Source organism: Mesoplodon densirostris, chromosome 6 (assembly GCF_025265405.1).
Source record: "Mesoplodon densirostris isolate mMesDen1 chromosome 6, mMesDen1 primary haplotype, whole genome shotgun sequence".
In the NCBI taxonomy this organism is placed as follows: domain Eukaryota; kingdom Metazoa; phylum Chordata; class Mammalia; order Artiodactyla; family Ziphiidae; genus Mesoplodon; species Mesoplodon densirostris.
Window position 1 is genome coordinate 5200586 of NC_082666.1, and position 27933 is coordinate 5228518.

General features: G+C 50.4%; 2 protein-coding genes across 22 annotated transcripts in view; both read right to left on the minus strand.

The window, feature by feature from the left end:
* Nucleotides 1-27726, minus strand: part of PRRC2B (proline rich coiled-coil 2B) — a 94738-nt gene extending 67012 nt beyond the window's left edge. For 18 of the 21 annotated variants that reach the window (XR_009532811.1, XM_060101890.1, XM_060101896.1 and 15 more), the window contains exon 1: nucleotides 27522-27721. The gene's annotated coding sequence lies outside the window, so the exon portion shown is untranslated. Of the gene's footprint in view, nucleotides 1-23749; nucleotides 23800-27521 lie in introns of those variants that run through there. The other 3 variants (XM_060101891.1, XM_060101892.1, XM_060101893.1) reach the window with 3 other exon arrangements.
* On the minus strand, nucleotides 7974-9740 carry LOC132492515 (calicin). The gene has a single exon (XM_060102114.1). It carries the CDS (start codon nucleotides 9738-9740, stop codon nucleotides 7974-7976), a length of 1767 nt encoding a protein of 588 aa, XP_059958097.1.
* Nucleotides 27727-27933: the final 207 nt, after the last annotated feature.

The window sequence follows — 27933 nt, forward strand, 5'->3', positions numbered from 1 at the left end:
AACAAGATCTAATTTGGAACCTCAGTATTACATATAAAACAGCTACAAGCCAAGGGAGCGCCGTCCACCAGTCCTGCCCCCACTGCTGGAAGCCTGCCTTCCCACGCAGCCACCTGAGGCCCCGCCTGGGCGCCGTGGCATGTGAAAACGGCTCGCCTACAAGAAACAGAGGAAAGAAGGACCCCAAATCCGTGTGAAGACAGCTTTGGGGAACGAAGAAAAGGACATTTTAACACAATTCCAGGTCTGCCCATTTTGGCAAGTTACCTACAGAAGTGCTGAGAGAGGCCCAGGCTCTGCTGGAGCAACACAACCAGAAAGATTCACCAACAAAGGCAACTTAGTCACCAGGCCCCAAGCCTCCAGACAGTAGGCCCAGCCGTCCAGCAGGTCACCAGACGCCTGCTCTCGGTCCTCCAGAGGGAGGACCTCCCGCCCTCCAGCTTATCAAAAGCCATTTCCGAGTAACAGGATTCATTTCACTCCCACTTGGGTACCAGCCAGCGGCAGACGCCCGCCCAGCCGGGGACTCCAGCTCCAAGCTCAAGGCAGGCCGGCATCCTGCTGACACTCACTGCCCTCCATCCTCTAGAGGACACTACTGTCGTCAGCCTGCTTTACAGAGGGGGACACTAAGGTGAGGTCAGGGCAGAGAAGTCCCTGCCCAGGGTCACAGGCTGGAGCCCAGGCAGGAACACCAGGCCACAGAGGGGCCCTGACGCCAGGCTGCTGAGGCTCTGTCTATGGGAGGGCGAGTGCACTGGTTCTGACATGGGGCGGCGCCAGCTCAAGGCTGCCTTCTGGGCGACTGCACGGATGACTGGACCGGACAAGCCGTTCAAAGATGAACACTTTATACACGCCAGTGCTGCCCACAGCCAGATTTACATCGGGGCAAACCCAGGCTTTTCACAGGTCTCCCTGAGTCCAGTAACATTTGGTCACATCCCCTGCTTTCCTAAGCAGTCCTCAGTCCTCAGGACACCTGGAGCCATCACCACCGACAATGAAGGACCCAATGCGAGCTCCAGCCCGGACCCCACCTGCTCAGAGCGGAGGTGGTCGGTCACCGGGGAAGACCCACAAGCTACAGAAACAGCACGTTCGGACTAAGTGCCTCTGGCTCGAGACACAAGCAGAAGCCCCCAACCGGGGTGGGGAAAAAGGAAAGCATAATCCAACAGGAAGGGAAGCTGAGAGCAGCCCGGATAAACAGGTCAGGAGACAAGCACGGGGGCCAGTAGAGGACCTGGTCGTCACACAGTATGCTTGTCCAGTCTCACTCAGAACATAAAGAACCATCCCCCACAAAATCCGGGTACAGGATGAATAAACAATTCCAACCTTCTCCAACACGTCAATGTCTGCCAAAAAAAAAAAAAAAAAAAAAAAAAAAAACCTTCAACATGGGGGAGGCGCTACATCACCTAGTTCAAGTTACCAGATGTGTGCTGCCGGCTCTACAGAACTAGCTGCTGGGGGTGTGGACGCAACGAGACCCCAGCCCGCCCTCCAGAGCAGGCTCCAGAGGGCAGCATCTCCATCACCGCCACGCAACCGCCCGGCGCTGCTGCAACCACAGACAACATAAACAAAGCAGCAGAGCTGCGTTCCAATAAAACTTTATTTCCAACAACAGGAGGGGGGCTGGATTTGGGGCTGCAGTTGGCTGACTCCTCGTCTAAAGGGAGAATCAGATGTGGAAAAGAATACATCACAGTAAAATGGATTCAACAAAAAGGGGTTCACATATCCCCCCAGGACTACGCCCCAGGATGAGGCAGGAGTGGGGGGCGGGGATGGGGAATCCCACCTGGGTCTGCAGGGAAGCTTCTGCTTCCTCACTCAGCCACAGCATGACCAACTCCACACCTCCAGCTTCCAGGGGCTCCCTACAGGGCCCCAATCAGAAAACCAGGGCGGCCCACCAGAAGCACAGGGCCCCACACCTCTCCAGCCCCTAGGAGGCAGGAGCTGGCCCACCTGCAAAGCTGGAGCCTGGGCCCAGGCATCCCACCTGCAGGAGCCCAGGCAGGTGAGGTTTCTGCGGGACAGGCCAGCACAAACCTCTCCAAGAACAAGCTGCCTGCAAAATAAAGGCCTGAGGGACCAACAAAGGGCTGGGGTTAAAGGAGAGTGGAGCCACCACCCGAAGAGGTCCACACCTCTGAGGGAACAGCAACACCTTAGGAACCTACAGCAATTAAAACTAGAAGGGCTGAGCTGCAGGGGCCAGAGCACTTCCCCGTCCCCAGCTCTCGTGCACACTTCAGGGGCTGCAAGCCCCACCCCTGCTTCCCTGAGCCTCAGTCAGAGCCAGCGTTCCGCGCCCTGCCCTAAACCCTTCCACCAGAGCCAAACCAGGTCACAAGCACCTGCTCAGACACCTCCAACCTCATCCCACTGCTCCGGGGTCAAATCCAAACCCTCTAGGCCAGGGGTCCCCAACCCCTGGGCCGCGAACTGGAACCAGACCGCACAGCAGGAGGTGAGCAAAGCTTCATCGGCCGCTCCCCCAGCACTGGCATCACTGCCTGAGCCGCCCCCCCTCACCCCACCCCCCAGACCCCATCCATGGGAAAACTGTCTTCCATGAAACCGGTCCCTGGTGCCAGAAAGGTTGGGGACCGCTGCTCTAAGCCAACACACGGCCCCAAACCACCACCCAGTCTCATCCCACCCCATCCCCTGCCACTTTCATGTCTCCAAAACAGGGGTTTGCGTCTTGCCTCCACACTCGCCTGTTTCCCTGTTGACTTAACGGAGATGAATATACTGTTACCCACCTCACAGGTCTGACATCAGGAATAAATGAAAGAACGAACACAACACACGTGACCCAGTTCTCGCTCGCCTTCAGGCAACTACCCTGGCTCTGCCCGACCATCAGCCCTGCAACACTACTTCACCCTTCCAGACTCCTACGCGACCAGCGAACCGAACCCTCCAACTTCCCACCTACCTCTGGGCTTCTGGGCTCCTGGGGCTCCTGGGGCTCCAGGAACCGGACCCCACTTTGACGTCTCACAGCTTAAGGGCCCTGATGCAGAGAGCAGACGTTCAAAACCACGACTGAAAATTCACGGGTGTTTAGGATCTGCTTGTGGACCCCTTTAATTAATTCTCAGGAGACAGAGATGCACTCTAATGCTCAGAAAACCCTCGAGATCAACACTCCACTGTGACCACGTTTTACACAGCACTAAACTGCCCCCAGTCTCAAGGTTTCCCATTTGAGGGCAATAAGCAGGGATGTGCAATGCAACCACACGCTGGTGTTAGGACTGCCTGCCTTATGGAGGTGGATGATCCCGGTCCCGCTCATTCGTTCACCCGTAACATTTTTAGAACAAAAGGAATACACACGCCTGATATAGAAAAACTGCAAAGCCTTAAAAAAATCAAAAGTGGTCACACCTGTCAGCCAGCTCCCAGTCACACTGCTGGGTGTCTCTTCACCAGCACAAGTCACTTAAATTCAGGGGCCACCATGCTGCTACTCGAGTCTACTGTGGTTTTGTTTCCTATTTCAAGAGTTCAGCAATGAAGGTCATAAAACACTACATAAATTCTAAACAGATTTGCTCTTTGTTTAAAAAACTTTTGAAAATGATTTTAAGGAAAGCTTAGAGAGTACTGCAGACAGGCCAAGCACGAGCACACGCAGGATGCTGTCCTGGCCAGCGGGGACTTTGTTTACACCCAAAACCTTCCCCGTAGGAATGACGTCACCTGTAGCAGCTAGAATCTGGGCGCTAGAAGAGGGAGGACTACTTGGCAGGAAGTGCTTTTCTTGAGCCCAGGAGAAAGCATTCCTTCCACCTTCCCAAACCCCAGGTCCTCAGATTCATTCACTGCTGAAAAAACACAGGAGGGGAAAGAGAGAGAGAGAGAGAGAGACTGATCCCATCATCCACCAGGTAACAGCCACAGCTGCCTACGCGAACTCCCCGGCACAAGCCCTCCCCACAAGGATGAATTCCCTCCTCCAGGCAGTAGCTCTCTCTCCACACACACTGCCAGGACGGAAAGAGCCTGTGAGTCCAAATGCCACAGTGGGGACAGAAGCTCTACTTCGGAAGGCTGTGGCGGGAACTGGAGATAACGGCCCCGAGGTGTGATGAGAACTCGGCGGCATGGACAAGGGATCCCTCAAAGAGGCCCTGTCACTCCCCCCGCCCGCCCCCCCGGCCCCGCTACTCTCTGCTCCTTCAGGCTCCCTCCCTTCTCAAGAAAGCAGGGACAGAGAGCTCACTTTCTGAAAGGAGGCAGTGACCAATGACCAGACACCCCAACCCACCCTTTCTTCAGGGCCTCACAATACTCTGCAGCCTCTACAGCAAACGGTAGCTCTGGATGTTCTGACTCAAAAAGACAACCACCGCTGATCACGTGGCAGCCAAGTGGTGTAACTGACAGACACACACACAATTGTGCAAACACATACGCACATAAATGCGACTGTGTACTTATCTACATGTGCACACCCCCCCCAGAAAGGACCCTAATTCAGCTCCACTTGATTCACAGAAACTATCTAGAAAACAGGGATGTTCTGTTTAAACATGGCAGAAGGACCACAGGCATTTATAGCTCACCTTTCCAAAACCCTCTAAAATGACAACAGAGAGACCCCAAAGACAGGGACGATTTTGGCAGAGAACAGACATAAGTAGTGATAGATTTAGGAGATTATAGATCCTAGGAACTGAGGACCCCAGAGAGCTGGGAAGGTCCTAAGAGTAGTGGGTGCCCTGTTAAGACTGCGGGGGGGGGGGGGGGGCGGGGTAAAGCTGGGAGCACTTGCAGAAAGGCTGCGTGTGCAAGAACCAGCCTCCACATCGCCTCCCTGCCCCCACCCCGATAAATTAAACAAGAAAAGTCTAGACTTGAGATCACCAGGGTCAAAGGGGGTGGGGGTGAGGAAAGGAGCTAAAAAAAGAAGCTAAGTACAAACCTGAGGAGCAAACCAGAGGCGCCTGAGGCTCCCTCTGCTCTTGGCCCCCCAGGAGAGTTGGTAGACAAACCAATTACCTCCCTCCCTCCCTCCACACCCTTGGCAAAGAGGGAGTCTTCTCCTGAAAACCTACAGAGCAGACCTTGGGGCTGGAGAATAAAAGGGTGGATTCTCACCCACCCACCCCACTCCCAAGAGCCCCCTCTGACCCACCCACCGTTTCCAATCAGCTGTGTCTGAGACCTCAACTAAAAGACAGAAAGCAAATAAACAAACTAGAGAACCTGGAAGGGGGCTTCCCTGGCGGCGCACTGGTTATGAATCTGCCTGCCAATGCAGGGGACACGGGTTCGAGCGCTGGCCCAGGAAGATCCCACATGCCGCGGAGCAGCCAAGCCCGTGCACCACAACTACTGAGCACATGCGCCTAGAGCCCATGCTCCACAACAAGAGAAGCCTTCTCTCAATGAGAAGCCTGCACACCGCAACGAAGAGCAGCCCCTGCTCGCCACAACTAGAGAAAGCCCGCGTGCAGCAACGAAGACCCAACGCAGCCAAAAATAAATAAATAAATAATAAAATAAATAAATTTATTTTTAAAAAAAGAGAGAGACGGGCCTCCCTGGTGGCGCAGTGGTTGAGAGTCCGCCTGCCGATGCAGGGGATACGGGTTCGTGCCTTGGTCTGGGAGGATCCCATATGCCGCGGAGCGGCTGGGCCCGTGAGCCATGGCCGCTGGGCCTGCACATCCGGAGCCTGTGCTCCGCAACGGGAGAGGCCACAACAGTGAGAGGCCCGCATACCACAAAAAAAAAAAAAAAAAAAAAAAAGAGAGAGACAGGGAGGGGTCAGCTTTGAGTCGTGGTAGGACACCTCTTCCTCTGAGGTGCAGAAAAGCAGAAGCTCTGGGGGATAAGGGATTGTTTATGGTGCTAGGTAATTTGATCTCTATTTCTTTGGAGTTCTGGTGGCAGAATGAGAGGTAAGTGGCTGAGAAGAAAGAGAAAGGAAGGGCCGGGCCCCAGGACACCAGAGAAGGTTGGAGAATCAGCACTAGGGAATGGCATCTGGTGTCATAAGAGGTGACTCTGGGGTCAGCCAAGCCTGCTGGGGTGCTGATGGGGCAGCTGGGCTTAGCTGCGTGGGTCTGTAAGACCCTGTTCTTCCAGCTGGGGGACGCAATGAAGTGAGCAGAGGCGGGGGCTGCCCAGGACTGGAGAAGTGAGAAACGTGGGAGAAGTTCCAGGGGAGAGTGCGTCAGCTGTGACGTCCAAGGTCCTGGCCTGCAAGGAGGAAAGTAAGACTTGGGCAGAGCGGTAGGCTTTGAAGAGGGAGGCCACCTGTCAGGGAAGTCAGGAAGACGCTGCGAGGCAGGTGGAGCAGGACTGAGTGGGAAAAGGCAGGGGATGGAGCAGATCTGAACCATGAGAATATGTAAAGTATCCTGCACTGTATAATACAGTCGCCACTAGCTTTGTGGGGCTTTATGTATGTAGTGAGTCCAAAATGAGCCATGCTGTAAGTGTAATACACACTGGCACAGGGACCTGCACAGAGAGGCCTCAGTGACTGGTGTGTGTGTGTGTGTGTGTGTGTGTGTGTGTGTGTGTGTGTGTGTGTGTGTGTGTGTGTGTGTGTGTGTGTGTGTGTGAGAGAGAGAATTGATGAGTGGACAAGTAAATTCATGAATGAACGAGTGAATGGGTGAATGAGGATTATATATAGTGTTCGAGGACGTGAGTCAGTTTCTTCTAAATTGTTGAGGATTATATGCAAGTACACGAATGAAAGGGAAGAGGGAGTTAGAATTGAGGAGAGCTCACTAAGACTTTGAGGTAGGAGTCTCAAAGAACATTTTATGGAACCTAACTTAATATAAAGACCCAAGACCCTAGATCCTTGCCTCATGCCTCTTTTTTTTTCTTTTCAAAAAGTACTCCCAAAGCACTTTAATATATGCCAGGGACTGTCCTAGGCATTTTGCACATCACATCACCCTGTGAGGTAGGCGCTCTTATTGTCCCCCTTTTACAGATAAGGTAACTAAGGCACAGAGATATCAATAGCTTTCCCAGGATTACCCAGTAAGTGATGGAACTGGTATTTGAACCAGGGCATCTGTCCCAGGTGTCCAGACCCCTAACTGATACACCATCCTGTCTCTCACCCCATCATCTCGCCTTATCGCCAATCTTCTCTCCCAACAGAGATGCAGGTTCCTTTTACTCTCCCATTACTCAGCTCTCTTCCACCCCCAGCTCCTCAGAACTTGTATTCCTGGAGAAAGTTCCCAATGAACCTTGCTTACTGGAAACAATTGTAAGGAAACCCCCAACTTTCCCACAAATGAGACACAAACACACCATAGCTGCGTGGCCCAACACAACAGCCAAGTAACCCTGCCTCCCCTCCTATCCCAACCCCACTCCCTTTGCCCGCATCCCTGAGCCTGGCTCACACTGCCTTCCCCCTCCCCAGCCCGGGAGGCTCCTCTCCCAGACCTGAGATTGGCCCTCCCCTGCCTTCCTAGGCAGACTCAAGGGAAATGAGTGATGGAGGAGTCTGAGGCTTCACAACTCTAAGTAAATGCTTTAACTGTCAGTCTAGCAGATGCCCGCAAGGTGACTACAGGGGTATAGAATAGGGGGCCTTCCAAACATCACCTTGGCCAGTGCCTGGGAGGTGCCTCAATCTCACCCACCAGGGATTCCCTTCCAGTCTCTGCTTGGATCTCTCCAGTGACAGAGTAGCCCTGAATTTCCACCCACTGGGAGCCACTACCCAGGAGATGCCTTGATCCCACACATCAGGGACTCTTCCAGCCTCAGCCTGGATTCCTCCAGTGACAGACTGGCTGTGAATTTCTCCCCACTGCGGGTAGCTGTAGCCCAGCATCTCCACCTTTAGGGCCAAACAAAGACTAAGAAGGAACCAATAGGCCATCTTCTTCTCTTTCTCTCTCTCATTAAATTGTGAATAATAATGCATTTACTTATTCTCCCACTTAAAAAGCCGTTTAAATCCTTTGAAGAATCTTGCAAGGTAGCTTGGCTAGACAGCAGGCAGGACAGTCCAGGGCCTCTGGTGGGGGGGCCAGGGTCTTCCACTCGCCTGCGTTTTGGTCCAGCATGTAGGCGTTCGGATTGATGGTGTAGTCCTTTGTCTGGACATCACTGGCTGTGGTGATACCTCCACATACAAACACCGTGTTGTCTCCAATGGAGCATACAGCATGGGACACATCCAGGGGGCAGCTGTTGGGCAACAGAGGCACTAAGGCAGTTGTCTTGTTGGCCTTTATCTTCTGCAGGTTGATTTCCAGACTCTGCCAGTGGCTGTACACGCAGAGGATGTTGTCCTGATGAAAAGAGAGCAGGGGCCGGTGGCTGAACTCAGTGGGGAAGGTGATACACTGGACCACGTCCCCAGTGTTGGTGTCAAAGCAGTCCACCACCCCGACCCGGGCGATGTAGCCCTTCACCAAGCACCGCCCAGTGACAATGTACAGGTTCCGGTCACCCTTGGTGATCACGGCTGTGCCGTCCATAGGGACGCTCATCTTCCCTGCCAGGCACCAGGCCTTCTTGCACTCGTCATAGCGATAGATGTTAGAGACATACCTCCCTGGGGCAATGCTCCCACCCACTGAGTACACTGTCCCCCCGCAGGTCACCATGGTGTGGAAGACAAGCCCAATTGGCAGGTCGGGCAACTTGGTCCAGGAGTTGTCATCCATGTCATACCGCCAAGCTGTCTTCAGCCCTGAAATCTGCTCAGTGGTACCACCAGAGATGTAGATGTAGCGACCAGCAGAGGTGGCACTAAGTGCTACTGCCCGATAGGGCATCTCTGAGAGCTTCAACCACAGGTTCTCCTGAACGATATAAGCAAACAGTCCATCGCTGAACTTGCCGTGGGCCTTTTGGCCACCTAGGATGACCACTGCATCAAGCAGGGCCCCTTTCCGCTGGTAGCTCAGCAGGCTGGTTGGCCTCTCCTGCCTGCGGTCCACAAGGACACTCTCAATCAGGGTTGTGTGGGCTGAGCTGCTCTCCATGCCCATCAGCATGTTGCTGGCATGCATCAGCGTCTTGTTGGAGACAGCATTAAGATTGATGTCATTGAAGAACTTCTTGAAAGACTTCTCCCGCTCATCCTTCCGGAAGTATACCCAATTGATGAGTGCATTGAGCGCCTGGTCCTCACTGAGCACATGCAAGTTTTCATCTCGGAGCAGGCGGCCGAAGATGACAGGTGGACAGTGCATGAAGTGCATGGAGGCCTCAGGACTGGCCCAGTAGTGGAAGTTGTCACGAATGCCAGAGTAGGCCAAGTCTGATACCTCTCTGAGCTCAAACAACTCAGCCAAGAAGAGGTAGCGCAAGCAGTTGGCACGGTGGATAGACTTAATCAGGAAGTCACTGCAGTGAATTCGAAGGCGTGGTATGTTGAAATACTGGGCCCCACAAAGCAGCTCCTCCACATTCTTCTCTGAGATTACCACCTTTCCGCTGTAGAAGTAGTCCAGGAGCTGGCCCACCGTGGTCGGACTCAGGTAGTTGGGGTCAATGGTGATAAAGAGCTCATCAGTGGTCTTCACGTCGTGGTTGGAGATGAGACTCTTCACCCGTGGAGAGACCACAGCCAGCACATTGCGATGTGCAAAGAAGACATGGTGGTCCACAGTCAGGGCCATGTCCCAGTACTCTTTGTGTTTTCTCTGTTTGTTCAGGTTCTGCAGCACGAAGCTGTTGTAGTTTTTCTCGGTGAACTCCAATTTCATGGTGCTTCTTGCTGGCTGAGGCAGAACAGCAGCAGGTACTGGAGAACAGATTTTCTCAGGCCTTTGGGATTCAGACTGATGGTTGTTTGCAGAGCAGTTGATCAGGGAGGAGTGGGGGTGGGAGAGAGGATGATGTCACAGAGTGGATGAGGTCATCACAATGCAGGCCCCCCAGAGGCCTTTCTCAGAGGCACAGGGCTTTTCTCCCCTCTGATGGCCCTGAGTTGCCAAGGCCAGATGCCCTGCCAGGGCCTAGTGTCAGGGCCCAGAACTCAGGAGGAAACTCAGAGATGGGTCACAACTCCCACCTGGGACCTTCAACCTCAGTTCAGGGTTGCTTCTGGAATGTCAGAGCCAGTTTGGGCAGGGGTGGTGTGGAGAGGGTTAGGAAGGCGGGAAAGGAAGGCCAGAGGAAGTGAACTAGTCCTTTCCCAGGCAGACAGCAGCAGGGAGGCTGACCCACACCCAGCTTGGGGGAGGGGCATGCCTGTCTAAGGGAGAAACCCACCCCCCTTGCCAGTGACCACAAATAAGATACCTGGTTCCTTAGGGACAACACCTCACACAGGACCAACCAATCCGGAACCTGCCCACCTCTGGAGTTCTACTTTCTTGAACCAATAAATTTCCTTATTGTTTAACGCAGCTTAAGACAGTTGTTGTTATTTGACGCTCACACTCCCCAACTGATATACATACATGTAGGATCAAAGAAACAAGAGATCCAACACAGAGGGACAAGACCAGAGTGACAACCACAGGAAGCCCAAGATGGCAGCTGCACTACAGCAAGAGAGGAACGGTCCTGATGAGAGCAGGACAGAGGGTTCCAAGGGATAAACGGAACAGATGATCTAATGTATCTGGGCAATTATAAAACAGTATTTGTTGCATTTTATGGAAGCATTTGTAAAAAGTAGAAGATATAAGGTTCAAGACAGTTCAATTTGTCACTCTTTTCTATTTTGGTGGCGCCCTCTGTGTCCTATTTAAAGAATTTTGTCCTCTCCAAGACTGTACTTTCCTGTTTTCTTCTAGAAGCTCTCTTTTCTCTTTCATGTTTAGCTCTATAATCTACCTAAAACTGATTCTGGATACGATTTGAGGTAGAAAATTCTTCCCTCCGCCCCCATACAGAGAATCCAATTTTCCCAGTACCTTTTTTTTTGAAAAGGCCACCTTTTCCATCTGTCTAGTGGCACCTTCGTCATAAATTAAGTGACTACTTATGTGCAGTCTGTTTCAAGATCTCTGTTCTATTCTATCAGTCTATTTGGCTATCCTGTGCCAACATTGTGCTGCCTTACTTATGGTAGCTTTTACAAAGTCCTGACATCTAGTAATATGTCCTTTCAGCTTTGTTCTTCAAGGATGCTTTGATTATTCTTGGCCCCCTTTGCATTTTCATATAGTTTGTCAATTTCTAAACAACCAACAAGGAAAGAAAAGCCTGCTGGGATTCTGGTTGGAATTACATGGAATCTAGAGATCAGTGCAGGGAGAACTAACATCGTTACAACGCCAAGTGCAGGTGAGCTTGTGGAGGGAGGACACAGCTCCTGCGCTGCTGGTGGGCGTTGTGCCAATTGGTACCATCTCTCGAAGACAGGCAGCCATCCACTAAAGCTGAACATACGCCTCCCCTGTGACCTGGCAATTCCATTCCTAGGTATGAACCCAACAGAACACATACACACACGCATCGAAAGACATGTGTGAGAATGTTAATGGCAGCAGTATCCAGAATAGCTCAAAATGGTAACAAGCTAAAAGTCTATCGCGGCTAGAATGAATAAATATTATATTCACGTAACAAAATACTATTTAACAATGAGAAGGGACAGATGGCAACTAGGCTTATCGTGATGATCATTTCGAAATGCACAGAAATAGTGAATCACTATACTGTGTACCAAGAACTAACACAGAGTTGTAGGTCAATTATACTCCAAAAACCAAGTAATTATGTAACTAAGTAACTAACTCATAGAAAAAGAGATCAGATGTGCGGTTACCAGAGGTGGAGGGAGGGGGAAGGGGAATTGGATGAAGGTGGTCAAAAGGTACAAACTTCCAGTCATAAGATAAATAAGTACCAGGGATGTGACGTGCAACATGGAAATATAATTAACACACTGTACGTTATATATGAAAGCTGTTAGAGAGGAAATCTGAAGAGTTCTCATCACTAGAAAAAAATTTTTTTTATATTCCTTTAATTTTGTATCCATATATTCAAGAAAATGATGTTCACTACACTTACTGTGGTAATCATTTCATAGTGTATGTAAGTCAAATCATTATCCTGTACAGCTTGTCAACTGTATCTCAATAAAACTGGAAAAAAAATAAATGAGAAGGAATAAACGCCACACAACTACATGGGTGAAACTCACAAATATATAACATTGAACGAAAAAAGCCAGACACAAAAAAGTGAGAAGCAGAACAAACACATGGGTCGGGAGACAATCCATAATGAAAATATAACTAGCATGAACCTATATCTGCAGAGCAATTTTAAAATGAAAAAAAAAAAGAACATTTTAAGTGGAAAACACAGCAATCGCTACACATTGATAGATCAAAGCCCACTCAAAACAGTAACAGAGACAGTAACAGATGATCTGATCAAGGGAGATCAGCAAACATGTTCAAAAAGTGACTACAGGGCCTCCCTGGTGGCGCAGTGGTTAAGAGTCCGCCTGCCGATGCAGGGGATACGGGTTCGTGCCCCGGTCTGGGAGGATCCCATATGCCGCGGAGCGGCTGGGCCCGTGAGCCATGGCCGCTGGGCCTGCGCATCCGGAGCCTGTGCTCCGCAACGGGAGAGGCCACAACAGTGAGAGGCCCACATACCGCAAAAAAAAAAAGTGACTACAAATGAGACTTTAAGGAAAACCCCAAATTCTGAAAAGCAAAAATCTCTGACCACAGTGCAACAGAATAAGATATAATGAAGGCAGAAGAAAAAATAACCCTATCAGTTTGAAAACTTAAACCTCCATCTTAAAACACTTTTGACTCAAAGGGGAATTCAAAACCATAGCTGCAGAATACCTAGAAAATAGCACAGATGGAGAAAAGAACACTACACACCAAACTTTTGAAAGAGACAAATTTGTTCTCAGAGGAAATTTAATCATCTAAAAACTTAAAATTCCTAACAGAAAAGAATGAAATTAAGCATCTGATGAGGCGTCAGAAAAAAAGACACAACTGAACACAAAGGAAAGCAGAAACAATTCACAAAGAAAAAAGCCAAAAGTAATTTAATAAATACATCTGAATAAAGCTGAATTTTAAAACAGCAGTTCTCTGAAACAAGAAAAAAATAGATAAACCACAATGAGAGGGGAGGGGGAAGGGTAAGCTGTGACAAAGCGAAAGAGAGGCATGGACATATATACACTACCAAACGTAAGGTAGATAGATAGTGGGAAGCAGCCGCAGAGCACAGGGAGGTCACAGGGAGATCAGCTCGGTGCTTTGTGACCACCTGGAGGGGTGGGATGGGGAGGGTGGGAGGGAGGGAGATGCATGAGGGAAGGGATGTGGGAACAGATGTATATGTATGACTGATTCACTTTGTTATAAAGCAGAAACTAATAAAAAAAATATATTTAAAAAAAAAACAATGAGAAAGGTATTTGTACCCTCAATTTACAGACAACACACCAAGGCTCAGTGAGGTTAAATGACTAGCCCAAGATCACTATCTTCAAGTTAGGGCATAGCAAAGCCTGAACTTGAACCCAGGTTAGTCTGACATCCAGGCACTGCTCCAGAAGTGTTGGCACTCAGTGGGCACTAGAGAAACACCTGCTACTGCGATTATGAGGTCCACGATAGCCACCAAGGGGCCCCGAGGCCCAGAATAAAATATCCACAGTAGGCCCAGGCTCTGGGTGTACCCCTGGGGCTGTGGTGAATGTGCAGGGCAAGTCTGGCCCAGGGTGCCCCGCATCATAGGAACTCTACTCTTAACACAGGGTCCGGTGGGCCCAGCGTGTGCGCGGGCTCGGGGCTCCTCAGCCACAGGGGTCTGTCTTGAGTCTCCCTAAGCACAGCACTTGCCCGATGGTTCCAGTGACCAACGTCATCACTAGTGACCAACTTAAACTGCTACGGCTCCTTCCTTCATGAGCAGTGGGGTCAGTCCCTACCCACCTAGCTCACAGGCACACAGGCTTGAGCTGAAGCCTGAGACGACTCCAGCTAGAAATCTATTTGCAGTCTGCAAAGAGCTACTGGGCTATCTCACCTTTTGAATATGCAGTTAACTTATTAGCAAGTAGAAAAAAATTTTAAATAAAAAACTCAAAAAAGCAATTTCAATATACAGCCAGGGATGGACAGCTGGACAGATGTGCCACACACAGGCCTCCCTGCCCAGGGGCAAAATTTACCAAGGACATGGCAAATAAAAGAAACACATGACACATAGCTCTATTTCCGTTTTTCCTTCCTTTTCCACCTCCAAATAATGGTGAATTAGCAAGTGAGAAGCACTCTGCAAATGCCATCAAAATCTATGTTCTATGTGGGATCTTGGCTCCCTGACTAGGGATTGAGCCCACGCCTGCTGCGTTGGAAGCTGGAAGCACAGAGTCTTGACCACTGGACTACCAGGGAAGTTCCAGGAATATAACTTTTAAAGGAGAAGTTGTAAACCCCTTGGTTATATGAACTGGAGATTTTTAGTAAGAAGTCATGTATTTTAAATGACCTGAAGCTTTAAAGAAAGGAAGGAAGGAAGGAAGGAAGGAAAAGGGACTTCCTTGGTGGTGCAGTGGATGGGACTCCACGCTCCCAATGCAGGGGGCCTCAGGTTCGATCCCTGGTCGGGGAGCTAGATCCCACATGCATGCCGCCACTAAGAGTTTGCATGCCACAACTAAGGAGCGCACCAGCTGCAACTAAGACCCGGCACAACCAAATAAATGAATAAATAAAATAAAATAAATATTTTTTAAAAATCTATGCTCTATATTATAAAATCTGATTTAGGAGAGAACAGAAATTGGAGACAGGATTTGTATTGGATTGTTCCTTCTAACCAGATCAACAAAGCAGTTTCTGAGGACCACTGACACATAAACAGACATGACTGAATTGGCTGGATTCCTGTGAATCATCAGGGTCCCAGCACCAGAAGCCAAGGCACTCGGGGTGGGTCTGAGTAAACAAGGAGCCGGGAGGAAGCTCTTGCCAGGAAAAAGCCAATAATGCACCAGCCCCTGGGCCTGGCCCATAGACATGTCTCTTTCTTTAAACTTATGAGTTACCTCTGTAATTAGTTATCTCTGTAAGTAATAAGTGTTTCTAATACACATTCACTATAACAAATTCAAATGATATTAAAATATACAAAACTAGTCAGTCCAACTCAAAAGGTAACCAATGTTAACTTGGTGGATATCCTCCACGCCTTTTTTCTCAGCCCACGTAAAACTATCAGCAATCTGTGGTCTTCAAGTTTTATTCTACAAATGTGGGTTGTTGCTACATTATGCTACAACTTGCTTTCTTTTATTAATACACTGTGGTCATCTTTTCAAGAAAACACATACCAATCTAAGACTCTTTAATGCCTTCCTAGTATTTCACAGCATAGTTGTGCCACATTTTATTTACCCATGTTCTACAGACAGACGTGTAAATCATCTCCAACCGTGTGCTGTGACAGACAATGCTACAACCCAAGTCCCGGTACGTGTAACTTTACACTTGGGCCAATACTCGTGTACCACCTGACATTTCTACGAAGCATATTTTTAGTCTGTGCCCAGAGAACTGAAGGGCAGACAGAAGGTGAGGAAGGAGATGAGAACTGCGACCCTGCCCTGAGAAACCAGCGGCAGACCCCGACCTCTAATCAGGCACCCACCACAGGAGGCAGATGCCCTCCAGGAGCGAAAGCCCACAGGGGTGCAGGGCCCAGTTCACTCGAAACAACAGGACCCTGGCGCCTTCCAGGAGCCCTCCTCCACCTGCAGCCTCCCACCTTCAGCCTGCACGAGGCAGAAGAGGTGTCCCAAAGGAGACTTCTTATCAACAAACCTTTCTGCCTGGATGGTAACGCTTCCCGCTAATCAGAGCGAGGAAGTACTCCATCAGGCTGGAGGAACAGCGATTGCAGCTGTGCAGAGGATCCTGCCAACAACCGCCGGGGTGGCTGTCCTCACTGTCGGCCCCACTTAGATGGGAAAACGGAGGCTGAGCGGTGAAGTACCAGGCCGAGGTGTCGCCGTGCGCCCTTTCTCACTCTATCACGCCATCTCAGAGCTGAGCCACATGCAGGAGGTTGTCTGCTGATACAGAGATGGTTCTTCAACAACTAACCCCCCCCCAAGCCACCTTCTCTTTTAAGAAAATAAGACCAAATATTTATTTTCTTCAGAAAATATACTGAAGGCGGGGGGGCTAAAAGGGCTGAGTTGGTTTAAATGATCTCCAACAAGCCCAAAGGACTACAGCCCCGGAACCCATATGCTATTTATTCTCCAAGCCTCAGACTCTAGAGGAAACCCAGGATGGTGACAGTCCATGGGCCACCAATCAGGCAAGAGCAGGTCTGAAGTTATGAAAAGGAAGAACCCAAACATCAGGGCCGAGTGTTGCCCAGGGGCTTTCAGAAGGAGGCCAACCCGTCATTTCAGCAAAAGAAAAGAGGAACATGTGCCTTCACCTAAGCACACCAACTTTACTTACGATCAACTTTATTTACGATCAACGGGCATTACAACCACTCCATCATCTCTCCCCAGTTCCTGAACTATCACAGACTCTGCTGCCCCTTCCGCTAACAAGTCCACATCACAGACCACACGGCCCTCCCTGCGCCCGTACCCCAAACTCCCACATCAAAACCTCATCACACTGCCTTAAGATCTCTGGAGGGCAGCACTTGGTTAAAAGCTACTCTCTCCCGCCGCTAGTATGACCAACACAGCGTTAGGATTCATGCAGGTGGACAAAGAATTACCATGGTCCTTTCTTTTTTCCTTGAGAAGGCAGGAAAGGACTGAAGTGACAATGCTGGGAAAACACATATGAAATGTCTTAAGTACACCTATAAACATTCGAGTCTCCTGTTTTCCGGTGGTCACTTCAGGGATGAAACTCACACGTTCAGCTAAAACATTCCCGTTACTGGAAAACGTAACTGTTTCCAAGACAGCACTCATCATCTCACTCTGAAGGCTAGCGGCAAGGAGTGACTTTTACTTGCTACTCTGTGTACTTCTGGCGTGTTTGGGTTTTTTGTAACAAGCCTGTACTGTTACTGTTACATTGTTTCAAGATCTAGATAAACTGAGCAATATAGTAGCAACACATCATCCTGTTTCCGAGCTGACTAGGTACCATCATCACAGCAACACTGAGAGGCAGGTTCCATCCCCACCCGGCAGATACAGAAACAGAGGCTCAGAGGGGTAAAGGAGGCCTGTTCAAGGTCCAGGAAGGTGTAAACAGCAGAAATGAACACTCCTGTCTGCCTGATGCCATGAACTGGAACAAACCGTATCTTCATTCCTCTCAAGACATTTACCTAAAACTCTCCAAGAACAGAACCAACTCAGGGAGGGGAAGCAGCCAGTGATCAAACGCTCCTGCTGGGGGAGCCCCAACGCCCCCGCCCCAAGGGGAGGCCCCTGGTACCCCTGGTAAGGTGTCTGAGCTCCTGGAGGCGAGGGCAGGGGCTGTTTGACTTGGGTCTAAATCTTCAGCATGTAGCACAGGGCTTAGCACACAATGAGAAACGCCAGCATCTAGTAAACAAAAGAGCCCCAAGTGTATAAGCCTGCCTACTCCAACCCCCCAGGCCCTCGGCCAGTGCTGAATCCAGGAACCATTAATAGCTACTGTTTACCGAGAGCCTGCTCGCCTTGTGCCAGGCACCTTAGAAACACTTCAGCGTAGGACCCACTGAATCCTCCCCCAATTCTAGGAGGCAGGTGTTACTACGATATTTTGCAGAGAAAGAGAACAGAGACTCCAAAAGATTAAATAATCTTAATCACCCAGCTTGCAAGTGGAAGAACCTGGACCTGAAGGCAGCTGACCATCAAAGGCAAGGGCTACTCTCCCTCAGGAAAGGAGGAGAGGGGGGCGAGGCATCCCCAACTCTCCCCGCGATTTCTCTCTAGATTCCTCTCTAGGTTCGCGCTAACAGTTAACAGCCCGCGAGGGCCAGCGCTGCCAATCGGCACCTCCCCGGGGCACTCACCTCACCAGAGGCCCCAGCCTGATGAAATACCACCCAGGCGTTTCCAGGGGCTTCACGTCCACAGTCACTTCGCCCACTAGGTGTGATCTCCTAGCATAACCAGGCCGGGAAAGTCGGGGCCGGAGGCCACGTGGTTGAGTTGAGAACTGAACACAATAGAGCACAGGCCTCCGGATAAATTCCACAGTAAGATGCATTAGCAACAACAAGACTACCAAGGGCTGTAACGCGAGCCTCAGAAATCTCCAGAAGGGCCATGTGAGAACTCCAAACAGAGGAGGTCTCTGAATCCTCTCTGCCAGGCTTTCTGTGCCAAGTACCATCATTTTAGTTGATAAGGAAAATCAACCTAAGATCTGGCTACCTGTGCCCCTCCCCACAACCCCCCCGCCGGTTCCCCCACTGGCCTTACCTAATGAGAGGCACAGGGCCACTTCAGCCCTGGGAGTCCACAGCAAACACCATTTCTGATACACGTGTGCACACCAATCACAGCCTGAGATCCTACGCCAACTACAGGAAGCCTGAAACAGCCACTGCTTTTAATTTGGGAAATGTGCATGCCCAAAATGACCCCCAAAAGCTGTTCACTTAAGAAAGCCCTCAGGGCCTCCCTGGTGGCGCAGTGGTTAAGAGTCCGCCTGCCGATGCAGGGGATACGGGTTCGTGCCCCGGTCTGGGAGGATCCCATATGCCGCGGAGCGGCTGGGCCCGTGAGCCATGGCCGCTGGGCCTGCGCATCCGGAGCCTGTGCTCCGCAACGGGAGAGGCCACAACAGTGAGAGGTCCACATACCGCAAAAAGAAAAAAAAAAAAAAAAAAAAAAAAAAAAAAAAAAAAAAGAAAGCCCTCAGTTCAGAAACACCCGCTCTCATGTACTACTGTATATAAACTGGCACAAAGTTTTTTGAAAAGGAGTTTCACAGAATTCTTACCAAAACGCTATTCAACAGGAAGAGTCCACACTACAGGAACACACTCTCACGTGCTATTATATACAGATTACATGTTTTTGAAGAGAAATTTGACTGAATTCTACCAAAATTGAGTAATATCCCAAAATTAGAAACAGCCCAACTGTCCACCAATAGAAATGGGATAAATCAAGTATATTCACAGACTATTCTCCGTAGTTACTAAAATAAATGATGTAATACATCTATAAAGGCCCTCGTAGAGCACACCAAGACATTAAGTGAAAAGGGCAACCTGCTTTAAGAAGAATATATATACATGGATAATGTGCATAATTTTTTTTCTATTAGGAATCACAAGAAACTTCAAATAATGGTTTCCTTTCAGAGAGATTGGAGAGGAACCCTTATGCTTTTCAATACAGATTGAATTTTTCTAACTACTTTTTTAAAAAGTCAACTGGGAATATCTGGGCCAAGGGATTAAGAACTATTTTTGTTTTCTTCTTCCATACACTTGCATATTTTTTAAAAACCTCCTAAGTATTATTTTTAAAACATTAACAGTATGATAGATCTGTATATGTTAGTATGGAAAAATGCTCATGATACGTTTAAAAATGAAGAAAAACTAGTATGATCCCATTTTTGCTCTTTAAAAAACCTGCCTACAGGGCTTCCCTGGTGGCGCAGTGGTTGAGAGTCCGCCTGCCGATGCAGGGGACACGGGTTCGTGCCCGGTCCGGGAAGATCCCACATGCCACGGAGCAGCTGGGCCCGTGAGCCATGGCTGCTGAGCCTGCGCGTCCGAAGCCTGTGCTCCGCAACAGGAGAGGCCACAGCAGTGAGAGGCCCGCGTACCGCAAAAAAAAAAAAAAAACCTGCCTACAAAGGGCCATATTCACATGAAGGATAAACACACCAAACCATAAATAGTGGCTACCACCTGGGAAGACAGAAGGAAGAGCTTTCATTTTTCTATGTACCCTTGCTTTTTCTTTTATTTATTTTTTCCAGTAAGTATACCTTTGTAATTAATTTTGTATCAGAAAGAATTCCACTTTATGCTTCAGGGCAACGTTCCACTCTCCCCAACTATTTCTGAACACTCAGCCCATTCAGTCCCATTGACAGGTCGGCCCTCCCAGACTGGCCTGCATGTTCTGCACGGCCTAGAACAGAGCAGTTCTCTAAGCTCTGAACTGGATGTAAACAACACCTGCCGAAAAAAGCTCTAAAGGCACAAAGGAACCGTGGAAAGAGCGCAGGAGATGACCTCCTTTTTCCAGTTGGTCATGCAGTGACATTCACCCCCCATTCCACCCAGAGATGAGCTCAAAGCATGCTGGGAGAATCAACTCAATGACTGGAGGTGAAGTCCTACCTGCCTCATGGGTGGCCCCGGCCCCCGCCCCACCAGAGCACTCCCACCACGTCCACAGTCGAAGGGCCTGGGGCTCTGGAAAGCAAGCTGACCCACCAGCTTTCTTCTGTGGCCCATGCATTTCTGATTTCAACTTAGAAGCACATTTTTAATACTCCAGGGCTCGCTTACTATTTGCGAGAGGTGCTTGCTTCAAGTCTGCTATGTTCTCCAGAAGGCCTTCTCTGACCACTGGAACCCAGGCTGAGGTGGGCTCGACTTCTCGGTGGGCTCCCACCAGACCCCCGTAAGTAGCCCCATAGCTCATCCTACACGTGCTGATGGAGTGTCCTCTGTGTGAGACACAGAGCACAGGGAGGAATGGAAGCAAAAGAATCTGCTTCGGGCCTCCCTGGTGGCGCAAGTGGTTGAGAGTCCGCCTGCCGATGCAGGGGATACGGGTTCGTGCCCCGGTCTGGGAGGATCCCATATGCCGCGGAGCGGCTGGGCCCGTGAGCCATGGCCGCTGAGCCTGCGCGTCCGGAGCCTGTGCTCCACAACGGGGGAGGCCACAACAGTGAGAGGCCCGCATACCGCAAAAAAAAAAAAAAAAAAAAAAAAAAAGAATCTGCTTCATGTGACACTCATTCACTCCACCGGGGCAGAGGGACAATTCAATAAATTTAAAAAAACATCTATTTCCAAGTTGTCGCCCATCGATAGGTGAATGGATAAACAAAATGTGGAGTGTGTGTGTGTAACGAAATATTATTCAGCCTTAAAAAGGAATGGAATCCAGACACATGCCACAACAACACAGATAGATAAACTTGAAAAATTATGCTAGGTAAAAGAAGCCATTCACCAAAGGACAAAGATTGGATAATTCCACTTATCTGAGGGACCCAGAGTAATCGAACTCATGGAGACAGAAAGTAAAATGACACTTGCCAGGGCCTAGGGCAGGGGGAATTGGGGGGGGTGGTGTTTAATAGGTGCAGAGTTTCAATTTACTGAGATGATAAAGTGCTAGAGATGGACAGTGGTTGCACACCACTGTGAATGTACTTAATGCCACTGGACTGTACACTTAAAAATGGTTAAAATGGGGCTTCCCTGGTGGTGCAGTGGTTAAGAGTCCGCCTGCCGATGCAGGGGATGCAGGTTCGTGCCCCGGTCTGGGAAGATCCCACATGCCGCGGAGCGGCTGGGCCCGTGAGCCATGGCCACTGAGCCTGCGCGTCCGGAGCCTGTGCTCCGCAACGGGAGAGGCCACAACAGTGACAGGCCTGCGTATCGCAAAAAAAAAAAAAAAAAGGTTAAAATGATAACTTTTGTTATGTGTATTTTACCACAATAAAATAATTGTTTAAAAAAACTGTAAAGGGGGCTTCCCTGGTGGCGCAGTGGTTGAGAGTCCGCCTGCCGATGCAGGGGACACGGGTTCGTGCCCCGATCCCGGAAGATCCCACATGCCGCGGAGCGGCTGGGCCCGCGAGCCATGGCCGCGGAGCCTGTGTGTCCGGAGCCTGTGCTCCGCAGCGGGAGAGGCCACAACAGTGAGAGGCCCGCGTACAGCAAAAAAAAAAAAAAAAAAAAAAACTGTAAAGGGCTTCCCCGGTGGCGCAGTGGTTGAGAGCCCGCCTGCCGATGCAGGGGACACGGGTTCGTGCCCCGGTCCGGGAAGATCCCACATGCCGCAGAGCGGCTGGGCCCGTGAGCCATGGCCGCTGAGCCTGCACGTCCGGAGCCTGTGCTCCGCAACGGGAGAGGCCACAGCAGTGAGAGGCCCACGTACCCAAAAAAATAAATAAATAAATAAAATAAAAAAATAAAAAAACTGTAAAGTTGTGAAAAGAGTTGTAAAGAAAAGCAAGAGGGGGGATTTCCCTGGTGGTCCAGTGGTTAAGACTCCACACTCCCAATACAGGCGGCCCAGGTTCGATCCCTGGTCAGGGAACTAGATCCCAAACGCCACAAGTATGAGTTCGCATGCCACAACTAAAGATCCCGCACGCCCGCAGCTAAGATCCCGCGTGCCGCAACTAAGACCCAGCGCAGCCAAATAAATAAATAAATATTTTAAGAAAAAGAAGAAAAGCAACAGGGTTAAGAAAGATGATGCAACAGGCAGGTGATGATGGAGTTGGGCTGAGGAGTTCCCGAAGGCCTCTGTAAGGAGGTGCTTGCCTCCCCGCACCGGACCATGAGCTCCTGAGGAACACAAGTGGGGCATCCACATCTGCGTCCCCAGAACAATAAACGTTTAAGTCAAGACACTCGTCCAGACTCATACCAGGAAATGGAGTAAGACCCCAAGCCCCACTCATCAAAAGGCTTCGCCAGGACTGAGACACCCAGAACTCAGTGGTCCACGAAGGAGGCTGCCTTGTGCCCAAGGCTGAAGATGGAGTGACCAAGGAGGAAACTGGTGCTGCTCCAGATAGAGCCAAAGCAGGAGCCTGCACACCCTCCGACCGGGAAATTCCACTTGCAGGAAATAATCAGCAACGTGAAGCCAAGGTTTACGCGCAAGGAGGCTCCCTAAAGTTATGTTTATAATAACAAAAAATGGGTAACAACCACCTAAATGTCTAATAACAGAGAATTAAGCAAATCATGGCATATCCATATAATAGCAATTATGTAATTATTAAAAAATCATATTTTCAGTAACTCAGAGAAACATACTATAACGTTAAGACAAACTATATGATCTGTGAATAGTGTAGATAGTATATTTTTCTAATTTTGAAAAAAAAAACCATAAAATCAAAGGAAAGAAATACATCAGTCTTAATGTAGGTATCTCTGGATGGTGAGGTTACAGGTGATTTTTGTTTTTATTTTTGTCTTTATACTTTTCACTATTTTGCAAAATTTTTTTCAGTGAAAATGTTCCTTTTATGAATGGGGAAAAACGCACTTAAAGGGCCTCGCACCATGCCTGGCCAATGTTCGGCAGTGACTTCTAAAAGCAATACATACTGCTTCTGCACCGCCACAGGAGAAAAAGGCTGGTAGTTTTCTTGAAAGGAGGAAGAAAGGATACAGAGCAGAGCTACAAAACCAGCTGCAGAGGTGAGAGCGGAAAGAAGTCATCTGAAAAAGAACGTGAAAGACCAGGACAGCCGGCAACTTTAGACCGCACTTTGCCCACAGACACCTCCCGCTGCACGCACAAGCTTTACAGGCCAACCACGCTGCTGGCACCTTACACAGCAACCCAGCGCTCAGCTCAGGCCACACGGAAAAAAAAAAATCAACAAGTACAGCTAAGAACAAACTCGACCGAGACTTTTGGCTCAAGTCACGAGGGCAGGCCTCCCTCCCCGAGCAGACTCCGACGTGCCACCCACAGAGACTCGGTGATATCACCGACAGCACAGCCCAGGTCTTCCGCGCTCCCAGGGGAGGAGGCCGGTTCAAATGGCACTTTGTACACCCAAAAGCTTGTCATAAACAGTTTTATTTCACCAGAAGGCTCACCATCTCTCACCTCGCTCTCATCTCCAGCACCACAGGCCACGCCTTTTTTTCTTTTTTTCTCTGAAATATAGTTGATTTAAAGTATGTCTTAGTTTAAGGGGTACAGCAAAGTGATGTAGTTATATATTTTTTTCTTTTTCAGATTATTTTCCATTATACATTATTACAAGATATTGAATGTAGCTCCCTTTGATATACAGTAAATCCTCGCTGTTTATCTATTTTTTTAATTGAAGTATAGTTGCTTTACAGTATTGTGTTAGTTTTAGGTGTACAGGAAAATGACTCAGTTATACATACATATATTTTTCAGATTACGCCGTTATTTATTTGTTCAAATGACAGACCCAAGGTTCCCAAGTCTGTACAAGCCCCAGAAAAGGATCTTCAGAAAGAAATCAAGTTATGATTGGAAAAGAAGATAGTCTAGTTTGCCCTGACTAAAATATGAAATTTCAGGACACAAACCCCGACAGATCTCTGCTGGAAATTTTATTCTTCAGAGGGAAACGCATCGCTTTAAAATCTAGTGTAGATGGGCCCTATTTAACACCTGCCCACCCATAACAAGACACGCACATTTGAAAGTAGAGAAGCCTCATTATCAAATTTAGAAATACGTGTACTGGCCCAACTGGCCTGTTCTGGTTTGAAACAGAAACAAACATAGAAATGAACAATCTTAAACCAGCAGAATGAGACATACAACCAGCATACAGCCATTAGCAACGTGAGTCAGTACTTTGTGCAAGGCAAAAAAAAAAAAAAAATCTTGAAAGCACAATAAAATAATCCTTCAGGAAAAAAAGAACTGAAATTTAAAAGGGGGTGGGGGGATGGACCAACCAAAAGGCATAACAAACATCCCTCGCTGGGCTCCAGGCAACTACACAGTGCAGGAACTGGTTCTGACTTGCCATTCCTGAAATTCCTCTCTCCCAAGGTTTTCCGGCTCTTCCTTCCCCAGGCTCTCCTTTTACCCATTTGCACTTGAAGGAGCCCGGAGAGGACCCAGAATGTTGCAGGGCATGACAGGCCCCTCCACCATGCAAGCAGCACTAGGGAGCCAATGGTAACTGAGATTCACAGGTAATCAAAAAGGCTTGTGGGAGATGGAGCTAATTCATCACCTCCCCTAACCAACCAGCTAACCAACAGTGAAGAGCCAGACTGAAATCAAATATAAAGAATGGGCCAAGAGGCAAGAAGCAGGAAAAGGATGACTTGACCCGCTAAAATGTCTCAGTCACACAGCCAGGAGGAGGTTCCAAGGAGGTTTAAAAAACAAAACAAAACAAAACACAACCAAGATGTCTGTGGGAATGCCAAAATGAACCAAAACAGATTTCCCACTAACTGCAGAACCACCGTATGTCCAAGCAGAGTTGTCTCCAAGGCCCTTTACAAACAAGCTACAGGTTTGGCCCAGAGGTAACCTGGGTCTCAGCCCTCATCCGTGACCAAGACTGGGGTCAGTCTCCCGAGTATTAGCCTCAGTCCTTCCTATGGTCTCCCATAAACAGCACACACCCCAGATTTGGCTGAGTAGCCTAGCTCTTCTAGGCCATTCTGGTGCTTCCAGGCAAAATCAAAACGTTAGCTGCGGATAGAATTGGGGGTGGTTCCACCAACCAAGGTAACAGGAGAAAAAGATCAGGAACTAGGAGAAAGAAACCAGAAAACTAGGTAACCGAAAACATACATTTTCATCATCCTCCCGTGGACGGAAGTGCTTTGCTGCAAATAGTATGTGAGGCTCCCAAGGGACCCAACAGATACCCAAGGCAAGACATAATTATTCCCATTTTACAGATGCAGGAGCTGAGACTGAAACTTGTGTACGGTAACCCAACGACGACCAGAATCCAGGTTCCAAGAGACACACTTGCCCAAACAAGCAAATGATTTTCTGCCATTCCCAAAGGAAAACAGATATCCTCAAGAGGCAGAGACTCCCTGGCCCTCTACTTGTTGTCCTTAGCATCTTGTACTGTTCTGCTGTGCCTTAACCCGAGCTGCAGGAACAGCCTCGGAAGAGGCAGGCACCTCGGATCCAAGGACAGAGACCTACCACCACACAGCCCAGGTCTATGTAGTCCTTGAGGGCTCCAAATGCTTCTCTTTCCCATCCCTGTCTCCCCACAGAGGCCCAGCAAGGAATAAGCAAGAACCCAGTGATGTTTTGTGCCCTGAAGTCTTCCCCTGGCCATGCCTTAGCCCAGCACCTGTGGCATCCACCTGACGGCTCAGCACAACGGGTGGCACCACAAGTGGCTAACTTCCACCCTAGGACTTGAGGGCAGGTATACAAACAACCATAGGAAAAGCAACTATTAAGCACCAACTGTGTAGCAGGCCCTCTTCTAGGTCCTTCACCATCTTCAGGGGGAGGACGCAATGTCCCTACGTATGCCAAGGAAGGCTGTGAGAATTCCAGAGTTTTCCGACAGAAGCAGGATTTGCACCCCAAAGCCTGGGCCTCCCCAGTCCCACCTTCCACCACAGCACTGCGCACACAGGGCTGGATGGCTGCAATTGTATTCGGAGAAACCATGCTAAGACCTCAAACGGATGATTACAAAAACCAAAAGAGATTATAATATACAAAGCACTTAAAATGCATACCAAACCTTAAAGGAAAAAAAAAATCTCAGGGTCAATTTAACAATCCTGTAAACCAAAGCCTTCTAAAGGTTTCTCCCGGGCAGCCATTTAGCAAATGACACACTCCGGAGAGCCTCCCCCAGCCCCCCTTCTCCCACTTCCTTCAAGCGAACCATTCCCCTGAAAAACACCTCCTCGGCTTGCCTAAGGTGGGCTCGGACCTCCCACGATATTTAGAAAGAGGGAGAAAAGAAAAGGGAAAAAACGCCTTCCAATTTTATGTAGGCAAATACACTCTTCAGAGGCCCGCGATTTCGACAGTGCTAGGTTTTACTTAGAAGGCAGAGGGGGGGAAAAAAACTAAGAAAAAGGAAAGGAGGAAAAAAAACCCATCTGGCAGGCCCTAAGCAGCGACATCCTGTTTATTATTAAACATTTTCAGCAACAGAGCATTAAGTGTTTTGAAAATAATCCTCTTCTTCCCGCACTCAAACCGCGGCCGTCTAGGCGGCTGTGAACCCCCTGTCCCTGGCACACAGGCCAGCAACCCCTGACCATCAATTTCGGGGACACCCGGGGGGATCCGAAAAGGCTAGGCGACTCCACCCCCGACCGCCGGCCCCGAGGGTCGCCGCGACCCCGGCTCTGCACCCCGGAGGCGCTCTCGCTAGGAAGCAAGATGGGGCCGGGCGGCAGGAAACCAGACCCGACGCCCCCGACCGCCGAGGCACTCGCGGCCGCCGAAATGTGGGGCGGAAAGGCGACTCCGGGGGCTCCGCGGACCCGTCCGCCCCGACGGCCCCTCCCCCGGAGGCCCCCCGCCGCGCTGCGCCCAGGCCTGGCCCCGGGGTGCGGGGGCGGCGGGGGCTGCGGGCCCGGCGGGGGGAGCGGCCCGACCCCGCAGTCAGCCGAGCCCAAGCCGCGCGGCGCCGCCACAACAATGGCGAGCTGGCCGCCCGCCGCCCCCCGGCCGCCCCCAGCCCGGCCCCGCGGGCGAACGGCGGCGGCGCGGGGCGGGCCGAGCCCGGCGCTCGCGGACAAAGGTCGGCCGGGCCCGGGCGCCGCTGTCAGTCAGCCGCCGCCGAGACAAAGCCGGCCGGGCCGCGCCGCCTCCATCTTAGCGCCGCGCCCGCCGCCGCCGCCGCCCCGGCCCCCGCCGCCCCGCGCCCCAGGCCCACCTGGTCTGATTCCGCGGGCGCGACTGGGCCGGGCGATGGCGGTCGGGCGGCGGTCGGGCGCGGAGGCGGCAGGATGGCGGCGGATTGCGAGGCGGCGGCGCGGCTGCTAGCTCGCTCCCTCCCTCACCGGGCTCGCTCGTCGCTCGCTCGCTGGAGCCTCGGAGCCTATGTCTAGCCGCTCGCCTCCCTCTCGCGCTCGGCTCCCCGCCCCCCGCCTGCCACCGCCCCCGCGTCCTCCCGCCTCCTCCTGGCGCCGCCGCCGCCGCCCGCAGCCGCGCCTCGGCCAGCGCAGCGCCCCCTGCCGCGCCTCCCGGGATCCGCGACGCCCGCCCCGCCCCCGGGCCCGAGGGGAGGCTGGGGTCCCGGGAGGGGGAGGGGTATGAGAGATGGGGGGCCTGGGAGCGGGAGGGGC